Source organism: Brachycentrus maculatus, unplaced genomic scaffold (genome assembly GCF_059751285.1).
Source record: "Brachycentrus maculatus isolate JH-2025_06_01 unplaced genomic scaffold, ASM5975128v1 h1tg000109l, whole genome shotgun sequence".
Lineage (NCBI taxonomy): Eukaryota > Metazoa > Arthropoda > Insecta > Trichoptera > Brachycentridae > Brachycentrus > Brachycentrus maculatus.
In genome coordinates, this window is record NW_028280862.1 from 577500 (window position 1) to 590940 (window position 13441).

Consider the following 13441-nt stretch of genomic DNA (forward strand, 5'->3'; position numbering starts at 1 on the left):
TCGCGTTAAGCGGGGTTTCACTGTAAAATGAATATGATTCCAATATCGGAAAATATGTATACTATTATATAAGTCGTTAAAATTGTGGTGCCAATAACTGGGCCGTGTCAATAACACCCCTATTTACCCTAAATGAATTACTGCGAATGATTTGTTTGAACGAATTATATATCATTCGGTAATAACCGATCACAAAAAAAAGATTAACTGAAGAAATTTAACAATCCAGATTGTTTTTCAGTCGCTCAATTTAAAAAGAGCTCTCGTCAATTTTATTATATTTATATTTTTACACAGTTTTCTTGAATGATTCCATTTGTTAGTGGACTCCCGTGATGCTCTTCAGCCACGGTTTGTAAAAGGTGGTTCTCATGTAGACTCCAGGAAGATAGGGTGCGGCACACTTGATCCCGTGGGACACGGTACCAACCAACTGCCATCTTCCGTCAGGTCTTTGCAGGACCAATGGACCACCGCTGTCACCCTGGAAAATTAAAAAATCACTTTTAACTTTTGGAGTCAAGGACTACATGCATCGCATGGTTCAATTGTGTAAATGAAGGATGTTGCGTTAGTCCATGTTGAAGGTTGGAAGTCATCATGGCAATGTATGCAGCCGCTCTAAACAGGGACTCAGTGCTATAGTGGAACCACTCTCTCAAGTTGCCAAGCCAGGATATATGTAGGCCTTCTTTCTATGAATGGCAATATTTACTCTGTCTACAGCCGCTTTAAACAGGGACTGTGACACGTGTTTCGATGCATTCCGCATCATTTTACGGTGTTTGAAAATTATGCAGAATGCATCGAAACACGTGTCACAGTAGATTTTAATAAATAGTGGTATTAACTAAGTAAAACTTAAAATAAAAATCCCTTATGGCTAGACTTCCATATTCCTCTTCATCAATGTTGAGATGTCAAAAGTATGTAAAGAAAAAACTTGTATGTTGAGATATTCAGATTTGAGGACGTATTTGGACACACTCAAAATATTGTATTAATCTGAAGTTGCCTTTAGTTTTGTTTTTTAATTTTTTAATTTTAATATGGTACTTTGTGTTTGTATACAGGGCTTTTTTAAATAAGAAAGGTCCACGAACTCACTTCATGTCAAGCATATATTAAAATATCATTTAAATTTTCATTAAAATATCATATTTTATCGTTTTGACGAATTATATAAATAAAGATTGTAATTACGTAAGCAAAAAAACTGATTTTAAAAAATTAAAAAAAATAATATATATCCGTTTAAAAAGATGCCGGAACGCCATTCCACCGCGTTACATAAAGAAATAGCCCTGTATTTACAAACATAAATACATATATGGTATGTCGCTCACTCCATTCAACAACGTCATATATTAAAAATCATCAATTTTCAGCTGTGCATGTTTTCGGAATGCCCATAAAATGTACATACTATATCCCAGAAAAAGCGGCATATTTTTAACTTAATAAAAGAAAGTGTTATTTTTGCATTTTGAAGAAAAGGTATTGTTCAATATTTTTTTAAATAAGCTAAATATTTTTCAAATGGAGAAAAAACATTCAGGTTTTACCTAAAAAGATCTGTTGCACAGAAAAAAGTTAAATAAGTGGCTTGATATTTATTTTTAATACATTTCATTATATTTTTAAACTCTAAAAACGATCTCCTGAAAAATCAAGTTTTTTTTATATATGACGTTGTTGAAAGGAGTGAACGATGTGTGTAAAATATTAATCCTAGCCCTTTTAATTGTAGTTATGCTTACATGATTAAAATTCCTCTGTTCGCGTATTTAGTTTCGAAGTACTTTATAATACGAGTTTATATACAACGTGAATTTAATATGGTAGTTAGAAGGGAGGCTGTATTTGCCACCCTCTGTAAGGTAAGGGTAGCAGCTGCTGTCTCTTGGTAATACTACCCTTAATACTTCTACTTAGTTACGTATTGTATTACGGGATCAGAGGTTGAGACAGACAGGGCCAAATGAGGGATGAATTTTTGAGAAAAATTGTGAAAAAACTTTCATTTCTTTAATTGATTCGGCAGTGACTTTGTGGCAAAAATCTATCCATTTTTAATTTAAGTTTTACTTTGTAAATACCACTTTATCTTAAACACGATTGATAAAAGTAAATATTTAAACACAATTCAATTCAAACCCTTATCCACACCCCAATGGTGCATAAGGCACTGCATTATGTAAACACAGTGTTATCTTGATCGTTAACACACGAAGGAAAGGGGATCAGCCCTCTGCTTCAGGAAGCAGTCCAGGGTAGTATCGAATAAATTTTATAGTTAAAAAATCACTTATATTTATTAGACCCCCCCTGGAAATCGAACCCGGGACCTCCAGAATGGTGCTGACCATAACACTATGGAGGCGAACATTTTTAATATATATTAGACATATTTAAACACACGACTGTATATTCGGTCACTATCTTACTATTCACATTGCTCTTTTAACCGTACTGGCTACAATAATTTAATTAATTGTGGTATTTACTAACCAAAATTTAAAATTAAAATCTCAATAATACGCGTATTTCGCAGTTTATTTCTTTCTAAATATTACCAACTTTGCGAAACAGTTTTTTTAATTAAATAATATAAAGCTTGCTCCATTTAGGATGCTCAGGCTCCCTTTTTTTTACAAAATAGAAATATTTGTGTGTTTTTGTTATTTACACAAATATTTCAATTTCATACTATTTCTGTGACCCTAAGCGGCTCATTATTAGAAATATGTATCAAATTGTAGTAGAGTGGGTTCGAACCGAGAAACTCTGACTTAAGAGTCCGCGACACTAACCACAGGACCACAACCCGACACAATCTACTTTCATATAAAAAAGAACGATAAATGTTAAGACACCTTTAATTATCTTTTAGTGAAAACCTAATAATATATGGAAATAAATATTTATAGTATTATAATATTATATATATATATATATATATATATTTATATATATATATATATATATATATATATATATATATATATATATATATATATATATATATATATATATATATATATATATATATATATATATATATATATATATATATATATATATATATATATATATATATATATATATATATATATATATATATATATATATATATGAATTTTTATATTTTTCGCATTTATTGTCAGTTATAGAGGAAAATATAACAACTTTACAACAAAGATAAGTTATAAGAACAATTAAATGTCCCAAATTAGTTTTTTTTTTTTATATTTTAACATAGTTTTGTTCTGAGTACTACCCTGTCTTTATACAAATTGAATTTTGTAGCTACTATTTAGATATGACGTCAGAAGCGTCCGCCATCTTGGTTTAAATAAATACACTGGAATGGGTGGTATGCCAAACAATATAATAATAAAAAAATACCGCCTAAATAATATTATATAGTAGCAGTATTTGTAGCCTGAAGAAGTGCGGATAATTTTTTTTTATTTTTATTTGTTTGATATAGAAAATACATCTACGTTGGTGGGCTTATTTCTAAGAAGCAATATCTTCCAAACAACCGAAAACAAAATAGAGAACGAGAAATAAAACATATTTTGATTAATTGCAGTATGAAAAGGAAATAATTTTAACATTACGTAAAAAAACTGTAAATTGATGAAAACTAACTAACGCAGCTTCCCCGCGTGGGTAGGCATAGATAATAGAACGCCACACCAATCTGTCTTTGCAAATAATCTTCGTCTTTTCCTCATGCATTTATCTCCTCATATATACCCGCCGATAATTCTGACTCTTGACCTGCCTTTTTTTAATTATTTGAAATACTTGATCATGCCAAGTTTTCCCCGGTCTTCTTCTGCTTCTATTGCAAGACACATTTTATGTTGGGGCTGGCCTAGCACCGTTTTGAATTTCTTTCATGTTACTATTTTTTAATCTAGCATATATTTATGTATATTATTTTCTCTTTATTATATAAATTTAAAAATGAAAAAAAAGGAGAAAAACCCACATTTTTTTGCATTGTGTATTAATACGTGTTGTTTTATATATTTCTGTACAAGTTAATAGCGAAAGATTTTCATCAAATGATTAAAAATAATACATCATACAGTTAAAGAATGAATATAATTTAGCGGTTTGCTCATTTTAGCGCTCCATCAAATATTTTATTTTTACAGTATCTACTCAATGAATTAGGGCCACCCATTATTTTTTTGAATACTCTGAAATCTTTTGGATTATTATATTTATTTTACATAAATACTTTAAGTTTTCTATTGACATCTAATATCATGTATATTACCTTCAATAATATGTAAAATATACCTGGATTATTTAAGTCTTTACAAAATTTCAAACCCTTTTTCTGAGAAAGGTCCCTGATTAGCACAGGTAGACAGATAGTTGAAAGTTCAAAAAATAGTCCTATCTCATTTATTAGTGAAGTTTCTTGAGTTCTGGTTGTTGTTTTGTTCAGAGAGGTTATATAGTTATCGTGTCTTGTGAAAAAAACTTAATTTTTAATTTTAGTTCATAAAGTATAATTTTTTTTTGTAAACACAAGTGTTTTTTTTTGTAAAGGACAAAATGGGAAAAAGTAAAGACATTTCTGAGGAAAAAAAGTCTAGTGTTATAGTGCTACTGAAATTAGGAATACTATCTAATAGAGAAATTTCAAAAAAAGAAAACGTTTCTCGTCAAACAGTGGACAGAATTTCAAAATCAATAAAAAATCAGTCACCCGCCACCAGCAATCGGCGAAAGAACTGTCGTAGGATTAGAAAAACAACACCGAGGACTGATCGAAAAATCGTTCAAAGTGCCTTAGAAAACCGTAGTGCATCAGCAAAAACATTAAAAATAAAATTGGAAGAAGAGGGTATAAATATATCGGTATCAACACTGAGGCGACGTCTTTACGAAGTAAATCTGAAATGCAGGCGCCCTGTAAAAGTACCAAAATTGACACCACGAATGAAAGCGGATCGATTACAATGGACCAGGCTACATCGAAATTACTCGGTAGATGATTGGAAAAAGGTATATATTTAAATTGAATTTTCAACAAATCATTTTAGTAAATAAACTTATATATTTGAATTAAACTTAAATATTCATTATTTTTCAGGTCATCTTTAGTGATGAGTGCCGGTTAGAAGCCGTGACAGAGAGCCGTCGATTCGTCAGGAGAACACCAATGGAACGTTACAATGAAGCCTGTGTGGTAAAAGTTATCAAACACCCCCCTGCTACAATGATATGGTCATGTATTATTAACAATTTACCTGGGCCGTTGTTTTTCGTGGAAGGAACAATGAACTTAAATTCCTATAAGCAGGTCCTCGAACGTATTTTATTGCCCTTCTACCATACACTCGACCCAACAGAAGGTCCATACACCTTCATGCAGGATAGGGCACCTTGCCACCGGGCTAAATCAATAATAAAATTTTTGTCTAACAAAAATCTGCCTTTGCTCCCCTGGCCTGGAAATTCTCCGGACCTTAATCCTATAGAAAACGTATGGAGCATGTTAAAAAATAAGGTATACTCATTTCCAAATCCGACAGTAGACTGTCTAAAAAAATATATTCAAAAAATTTGGTCAGAAGACGAAGAAATAAAAAACATGATAAAACAGTGCATTTTAAGTATGCCAAAAAGAATTGAGGCAGTTATTTCTGCCAAAGGTGGAAATACTAAATACTTACTATATTTATATGAAAATATATGCATAATTTAAGAGTAATAAAGTGTTCATGTGTAAATAAAATTCAATGTTGTTTTATTCAAGGTTTTCTCTGAGTTATTCCTGTTTGAATTGAGAAATTGCGCGAAATTCTGCGTGGCCCTAATTCATTGAGTAGATACTGTAAATGGTTCTTTCGCAAAAAAATTTCAGAATCGCCGATAGCAGCGGTCCTCAAACTTTTTTTGCTATAGTTCATAGCGACTATACCAAAATATGGAGACAAGACTGAACAAGGCATTCGCCCGCATGTTGTCCTCGTGAGTACCTACCTCGCATGAATCCTTCTGACCGTTGGCGTATCCTGCGCATACGAAGGAGTTGAGAATGATCTTGGAATGTCCTGCGGTTTGGAACATCTCTTGGCATACGCTGTTTTCTATTACTGGCACCTGAAAAAAATAACAATACACATTCGTATCAAATATATACATATCGTAGTCGTACAGGAGAAAGTGACCAACTAACAAAACGTAAAATGTTCAGGAGGGCCACTTAAGTCACTTTTGTTTGGCAAGAAAATAAACATCCATGCAGTAAGTCACTTTTAACAAAAATTGTATAAAAATATTATTTCAATACAACATTTTATCGTTTTGACGAATTATATAAATAAATATTGTAATTACGTAAGAAAAAAAATTGTTTCGTCTAACAGATTTTTAAAATTAATAAAATATATATCCGTGAAAAATGGCGCCGGAACGCCATTCCACCGTATTACATGAAGAAAAAGCCTTGTTTTTACATACAAATGTATATACATATCGTAGTCGCACAGGGGAAAGTGACCAACTAACACAACGTAAAACATTTAAGTCACTTTTGCTTGGCAAGAAAATAAATATCAATGCAGTTAGTCATTTTTAACAAGTCAATATTATTATTATACTTCCTAGTTTTAAATCCTTTTGGATGTTTTTCAGAGTAATATTAAGCTAGTAAGATATCAAATAGTCAATGATACCGTTTTTGTACCAAATGCACTTTCTCCTGTATGACTACGATATATATCAATACCCGTAGTCATGAAGTATTGTTTTTTTTTGGTGGCATTACACAAAGTAAACGATGAATTTATTATTAGATTATTAAAAATAAATTATCTTGAATAAACCACTTAATGAGTTTTTTTTATATATACGACTAGTTTTGACAACTTACAGATGTTTTCATCTTCTGGTAAAAATAAAAAAAATAAACAACATGTCATTCCACAAGGTTAATGCTGAATCAATAAATAATATAAAATGTTTTAATTTGTACCAGAAGATGAAAACATCTGTCGTTTTCGAAACTAGTAAATATAAAAAAAAACTCATATTATTTTTTCTGACATCTCATCAAAGATGAAGAAGAATATGGAAGTCTGGGCATTTACGGGGCTGACGACCGTCATAGGCTGGTTTAAGTGATCACTTTACACACGTGTAACATTCACTAATTCTACCCATTATTGACAACCACACTACTCAAATTCTTGGAAGTTCTATATATATATGAACCAATTCCGCTACGTTGTTCTTGAATCATTAGAAATTCACTAGAGACATCTATTGGTGAGATGTAAAGAAGCTTTTTACTAAGCAGAACCTCTTATATTATTATTAGTATTTGGACACACTCAAAATGTTGTAAATAAAACTCATTAAAGTGGATTATTCAAGTGTTTAATTTTAATAAAATAATCATGTCATTACACAAAGTTAATGCCGAATCAATAAATAATCAATATTATAATGATGAGGATAGTATAATTCATATCTGGAGCACTAACTTTGCGATTTTCTATTTTATAATTAAAATGTATCTTTTTAAAATCACTATAAATATTCTAAAAGTCCGTCATTAAATATGTTTCCAAGCACTCATCATCCCTGATCCCTTTTGACTGTGACTGCTAATCAACAAAAAATAAAGCCACTTTAGATTTACCCAAAAACATTGTTCAATCATAAACATTGTTATATTATTTATAAAATTTTATTATTTATTTATTTAATTTTAATAAAATAAGCATTGTTCACTTTTAGGTATGGTAATAAAACACTCTCCTTATCAAAGAATATAATTAAAATGTAACTTTGTTTTAAAAGCACTATAAATATTTTATTATAACATAATTATAATGTCTACCAGTTTCGAAGCTAACCACTTCTTTATCAAGACTGATTAATACTAAAACACCATCTAATAATAAATAAAAATCCTTATCCGCACCAAATGGTGCATAGGGCACTGCTTCATATAAACGCAGTGTTATCTTGATCGTATACACATGAAGGAAAGGTGATCAGCCCTCCGCTTCAGGTACCAGTTCAGGGTAATATTAAATAAATATTACAGTGAAAAAATCACTTATATTTATTTTACCCCCCCCCCCTGGGAATCGAACCCAGGACCTCCAGAACGATAGCCGAGCGTGCTGACCATTACACTACGGAGGCGGACAAACACTATCTACCAAACAAAATTCAAAATATTTTGGCCGTTAGACAAAATATTTATCTCACATGTGTACTTTTATTATTTCTTCATACTTTCTTTATATATATTTAAGGCGTCTTCAAACAGAGAAATTTAAGTCTTGTAGAAGCGATTGAACTTACCTGAACTTCTTGCAAGACTGACGGAACACCTCCGCCATATTTCAGTCTTCCCCATCCGGTTACTGTTGCCATCCTTCCGGTGAAATCGTACTCGTCAGGGGGTAGGCAGATAGGAACTGAAAAGTTAGTTCAATTATATCATCCATATTACAATCTAACTTCTTATTCATAGGTTACAATCTACATATCGCTCACTCCTTTTAACAACGTCATATTTCAAAAAACTTTATTTTCCAGGAGAACGTTTTTAAAGTTTAAAAATATAACACAATGTTAAAAATAAATATCAAGCCACTTATTAAACTTTTTACTGTACAACAGATCTTTTTAGGTAAAACCTGATGGTTTTTTCTCCATTTGAAAAATATTTAGTATAGTTAAAAAAAAATAAAAAAATACATTTTCTCCAAAATGCAAAAACAACACTTTCTGCCCTGTAGCGGGTAAATATTAAGTTAAAAATATGTCTCTTTTGCTGGGATATAGTACGTTTTCTGGGCATTCCGAAAACACGCACAACTGAAAATTGACGATTTTTGATTTATGACGTTCTTGAAAGGAGTGAGTGATGTTTGCTATAACATCCACATTACAGTTCATTATTATTCATGAGTTACAATTTACATATCGCTCACTCCTTTTAACAACGTCATATATCAAAGAACTTGATTTTTCGGGAGATCGTTTTTAACGTTTGAAAATATGTAAAATACATTATATTAAAAATAAACATCAAGCCACTTATTGAAGTTTTTACTGTGAACAGATCTTTTTAGGTATAACTTTTAGTCATAAATTAAACCCTGAAGAGGGCAACAAGTGTTTGCCAAAACTAGTTGGTTGTTTATAAAAATGTGAGTGGATCAAAAAACAAAGTCTATTTATTTCTCATACTAATATATTAAAATGTTACTTTATAAGCATATTAAGCATCTAGACTCCCCAGCCCTACTTATAGCTCGTTGCTCCCTACATGTTTCCACCGATGAATCCCCGACATGCGCCTGTAGCACCACATCTCATCTTTGTGGAGATGTCAAATTTAAAAATACAAAGATATTGAGAAGATTGAGATACATAATGAAAGATTTTTTACCTATATGGCTGTCGAAGGTCACTGGGCTTTCGAGTTCTAGTATTGCAAGATCGTTCTCGAAGGTGGCTGCGTCGTAGTTCCTATGGACGATGACTCTCCGGACGTTCTTGGTGACAGATCTCTTGGTTTCCAGATCTCCCGATATATCGAACTCTCCCATCACGGCTACCAGCGAAGCCAGGAATCTTGATGACAAAAACATTATGAAGATATAATAAATATACACTTTAACTATCTTTTTTATATTTTTTTTTGACATCTCATCAAATGTGAAGAAGAATATGGAAGTCTGGGCATTTACGGGGCTGATGACCGTCATAGGCTGGTTTAAGTGATCACATTACACACGTGTAACATTCACCAATTCTACCCATTATTGACGACCACGCTAGTCAAATTCTTGGAAGTTCTATGTATACGACATCAACCAATTTATAAACCTTGTTCTTGAATCACTAGAACTTCACTTGAGACATCTATTGACGAGATGAAAAGAAGCTTTTTATTGAGCAGAAACTCTTATATTAGTATGTGATATTCGAATCATCTGGAATCATCTGGAATTTCCACTCACCCTGGCTGACAATGAGCTGCCGTGGTGACATATCTCGTGGCAATCAGGACTCCACCACATTTGTTCTTGGTGAACAGCCCCAACCAGGTCGACTCTCTCACCAACACCTGCCATGGCCATTCACCGAACGTTGCTCCCTTTCCGCCGACAATTCTACCCGATTTCACCATGGGTCGAACGCCACAGACTGAAAAATCAAACATATTTTACATTATATCGTAGTCGTACAGGAGAAAGTGACCAACTACCAAAACGTTAAATGTTCAGGAGGGCCATTTAAGTCACTTTTGTTTGGCAAGAAAATAAACATCAATGCAGTTAGTCATTTTTAACAAAAAATGTATCAAAATATCATTTAAATATTTATTTCAATATCATTTTTTATCATTTTGACGAATTGTATAATAAAGATTGTAATTACGTAAGCAAAAAAATTGTTTCGTCTAACTGATTTAGAAAATTTAAAAAAAATATATCTGTAAAAAAGGTGTCGGAACGCCATTCCACCGTGTTACATGAAGAAAAAGCCTTGTTTTTACATACAAATGTATATACATATCGTAGTCGCACAGGGAAAAGTGACCAACTAACACAACGAAAACATTTAAGTCACTTTTGCTTGGCAAGAAAATAAACATCAATGCAGTGTCATTTTAACAAGTCTATATATTATACTTCCAAGTTTAAAATCCTTTGGGATGTTTTCAGGGCAATATTAAGCTAGCAAGATATCAAATAGTTAATGATCACGTTTTTGTCAAAAATGCACTTGGTCACTGTATGACTACGATATATGGTCAGAGCAATCAAGTATTACTTCCTCAGATAATATATTATAACTTTTAAGAAACGTCTGAGACATTACTATTTATCATTAGATTCCTAACTGTCCATCAAACCTCTTCCCTTAGTTTTTCCCTCTACCTTCTTCCCTAAACTCCCTTTTCCCTTTACCTTCCTCATTATCACCAACATGTAATTTTTTTTTAATGTTCAAGTACTATCTACCCTCTGATTGCAAACAGCTATATATGGTATCAAACGTTTTGACCAATTTCACTAGTCTGTTTTTGGTTGGTTGGAGAATATTGCTTTTTAGCAATAAGCCCGCCAATGAACTTATATCTTTTCTGTACATAAAGTTAAAATAAATAAATATATAGTGGCAAAAAACGCTAACTCGAAATTATGGAATTTTGACTTGATGATGCATGTTATAACGTTTTCATCGTTCTATAAATTGGCAAAATACACTAAGTAGTTTGAAATGTCATATACATATCGCTCACTCCTTTCAAGAACATCATAAATCAAAAAACTAGATTTTTCAGGAGAACGTTTTTAAAGTTTAAAAATATAACACAATGTATTAAAAATAAATATCAAGCCACTTATTGAACTTTTTACTATGCAATAGATATTTTTTGGTAAGACCTGAAGGTTTTTTTTCCATTTGAAAAAGATAATATATATAAAAAAAAATAATTAAACAATACCTTCTTCAAAATGCAAAAACAACATTTTCTGCCTTATAGCGGGTAAATATTAAGTTAAAAATATGCATCTTTTGCTTGGATATAGTACATGTTCTGGGCATTCCGATAACATGCACAACTGAAAATTGACAATTTTTGATTAATGACGTTCTTGAAAGGAGTGAGCGATATATCGGTAGTGTAAAGGCAAAGCGGTATATCTGTCTCAGACCAAATTTTACAGGAGAGCAAAAACAAACTTGTGAAATTAAATAACTCATTTGCTTTATGTATTTTTGTATGTACAAATCTTAATAAAACTAAATAAGTGTTGCAACTACAGCTTTATCTTTTTGCCAGATAATAGAATACACTATTTTAGACATTTTGTGGAACAAACTTAGAAAATGAACAATGTGACAGATATTCCCCTGTGCCATTACATTACCGATATGTGGTTTTTTAAGTAAATTCACCTTTAAGTTTAAAAGCGGGTATTTAAACAGGGATTTTAGAGTTAACGTTTTTTGTCAGTATACCCACGATATAATAACCTTCCTTTTGGTGAAAACGATACTAAAATTAAAAGCAACAAAAATGCGCTAAGAGTGTCAGAAATGAAAACTCCAAGGAGCATATCTGGCAAGAGTCTGAGAGTTAGAATAAGGAACACCAGGAAAAGAGAAATATGCGAGATCGAAGATGTCGTTAAGTAGGGAAAGCAACGTAGGAGACAATGGTATGCGCACGAAAGAGAATGGAACCATCCAGACTCCCCCAAATTACACTGCACGTCCAACCCCAAGGTAGACAACTCCCGGGCAGACCACCATCATATAAACGCAGTGGCAACTTGATCGTTAACACATGAAAGAAAGGTGATTAGCCTTCCGCTTCAGGCCTGGGAATCGAACTCGGGACCTCCAGAACACTAGCCGAGCGTGCTGACCATTACACTGGTGGACAAAATGTATTTGATGTAGCTACAAAAAATTAATATTATAATTTAATTCATTTGCAAGTTCATATATCTTCTTTTTACATATTGCTTACTCCTTTCAAGAACGTCATAAATATAAAAAAATAGATTTTTCAGGAGAACGTTTTTAAAGTTTAAAAATATAACACAATGTATTAAAAATAAATATCAAGCCACTTATTGAACTTTTTATTGTGCAACACATCTTTTCAGGTAAAATCTAAAGGTTTTTTCTCCTTTTGCAAAATATATGGTTTATTTAAAAAAATAATTAAACAAAACATTTTCTTTAAAATGCAAAAACAACACTTTCTGCCCTGTAGCGGGTAAATATTAAGTTGAAAATATACCTCTTTTGCTGGGATATAGTACATTTTCTGGCCATTCCAAAAACACGCACAACTGAAAATTGACGATTTTTGATATATGACGTTGTTGAAAGGAGTGAGCGATATCTCAATACTAGTTACTCTGTTACTCTCCAATAAAAAGACTAAGCTCTTGTGCTTGGAGAAGGAGGATTGACTTACGGTGTTTGAATTCTCCGCTAGGTGTCTCCGTGGTGTAAACATCTTCCTCTACCACGGCAGCTTCCGTTGTGGTTGTTGTCGTAGATACTGTCGTTGTCGTTGATGGTGTTCTTGGTTTCGTAGGCTTAGCAGTGGTCGTGGTTTGCTGTAAAAACAATTTGAAACATTTATTTAAAATACCAGTCAAGCCGACCGTTAATAATAATTAATGGTCGGCTTAGCTGGTATTTTGATAATGTAAGCTTAAAGAGGTTGTATATATTATAGGCGTCTCAACCTAAAGCCAAGCAATTATGGTTTTCATTTGTAATATATCCTAATTTTACTTGGTAAATACCACTAAAAGCTTTGTGATTTTCTTTGTTCGATGCATACATCATTTTAGATACGACGTTTGAATACATGAGTTTCAAAAATTTAAATAGTGTGGTTGTC

At 32.2% G+C, this 13441-nt stretch overlaps 1 protein-coding gene across 1 annotated transcript in view; it reads right to left on the reverse strand.

Moving 5' to 3' along the window:
- Nucleotides 1-255: 255 nt before the first annotated feature.
- The window catches only part of LOC148310061 (uncharacterized), a 50572-nt gene continuing 37386 nt past the window's right edge, over nt 256-13441 (reverse strand). Inside the window, exons 3-8 of the mRNA XM_088259074.1 lie at nt 13007-13151; nt 10023-10209; nt 9449-9633; nt 8353-8468; nt 6016-6135; nt 256-484 (exon numbers count right to left, since the gene is read on the reverse strand). Of these exons, the coding sequence (XP_088115200.1) occupies nt 320-484; nt 6016-6135; nt 8353-8468; nt 9449-9633; nt 10023-10209; nt 13007-13151 (918 nt within the window). The 3' untranslated portion in view covers nt 256-319. The remainder of the gene's footprint in view (nt 485-6015; nt 6136-8352; nt 8469-9448; nt 9634-10022; nt 10210-13006; nt 13152-13441) is intronic.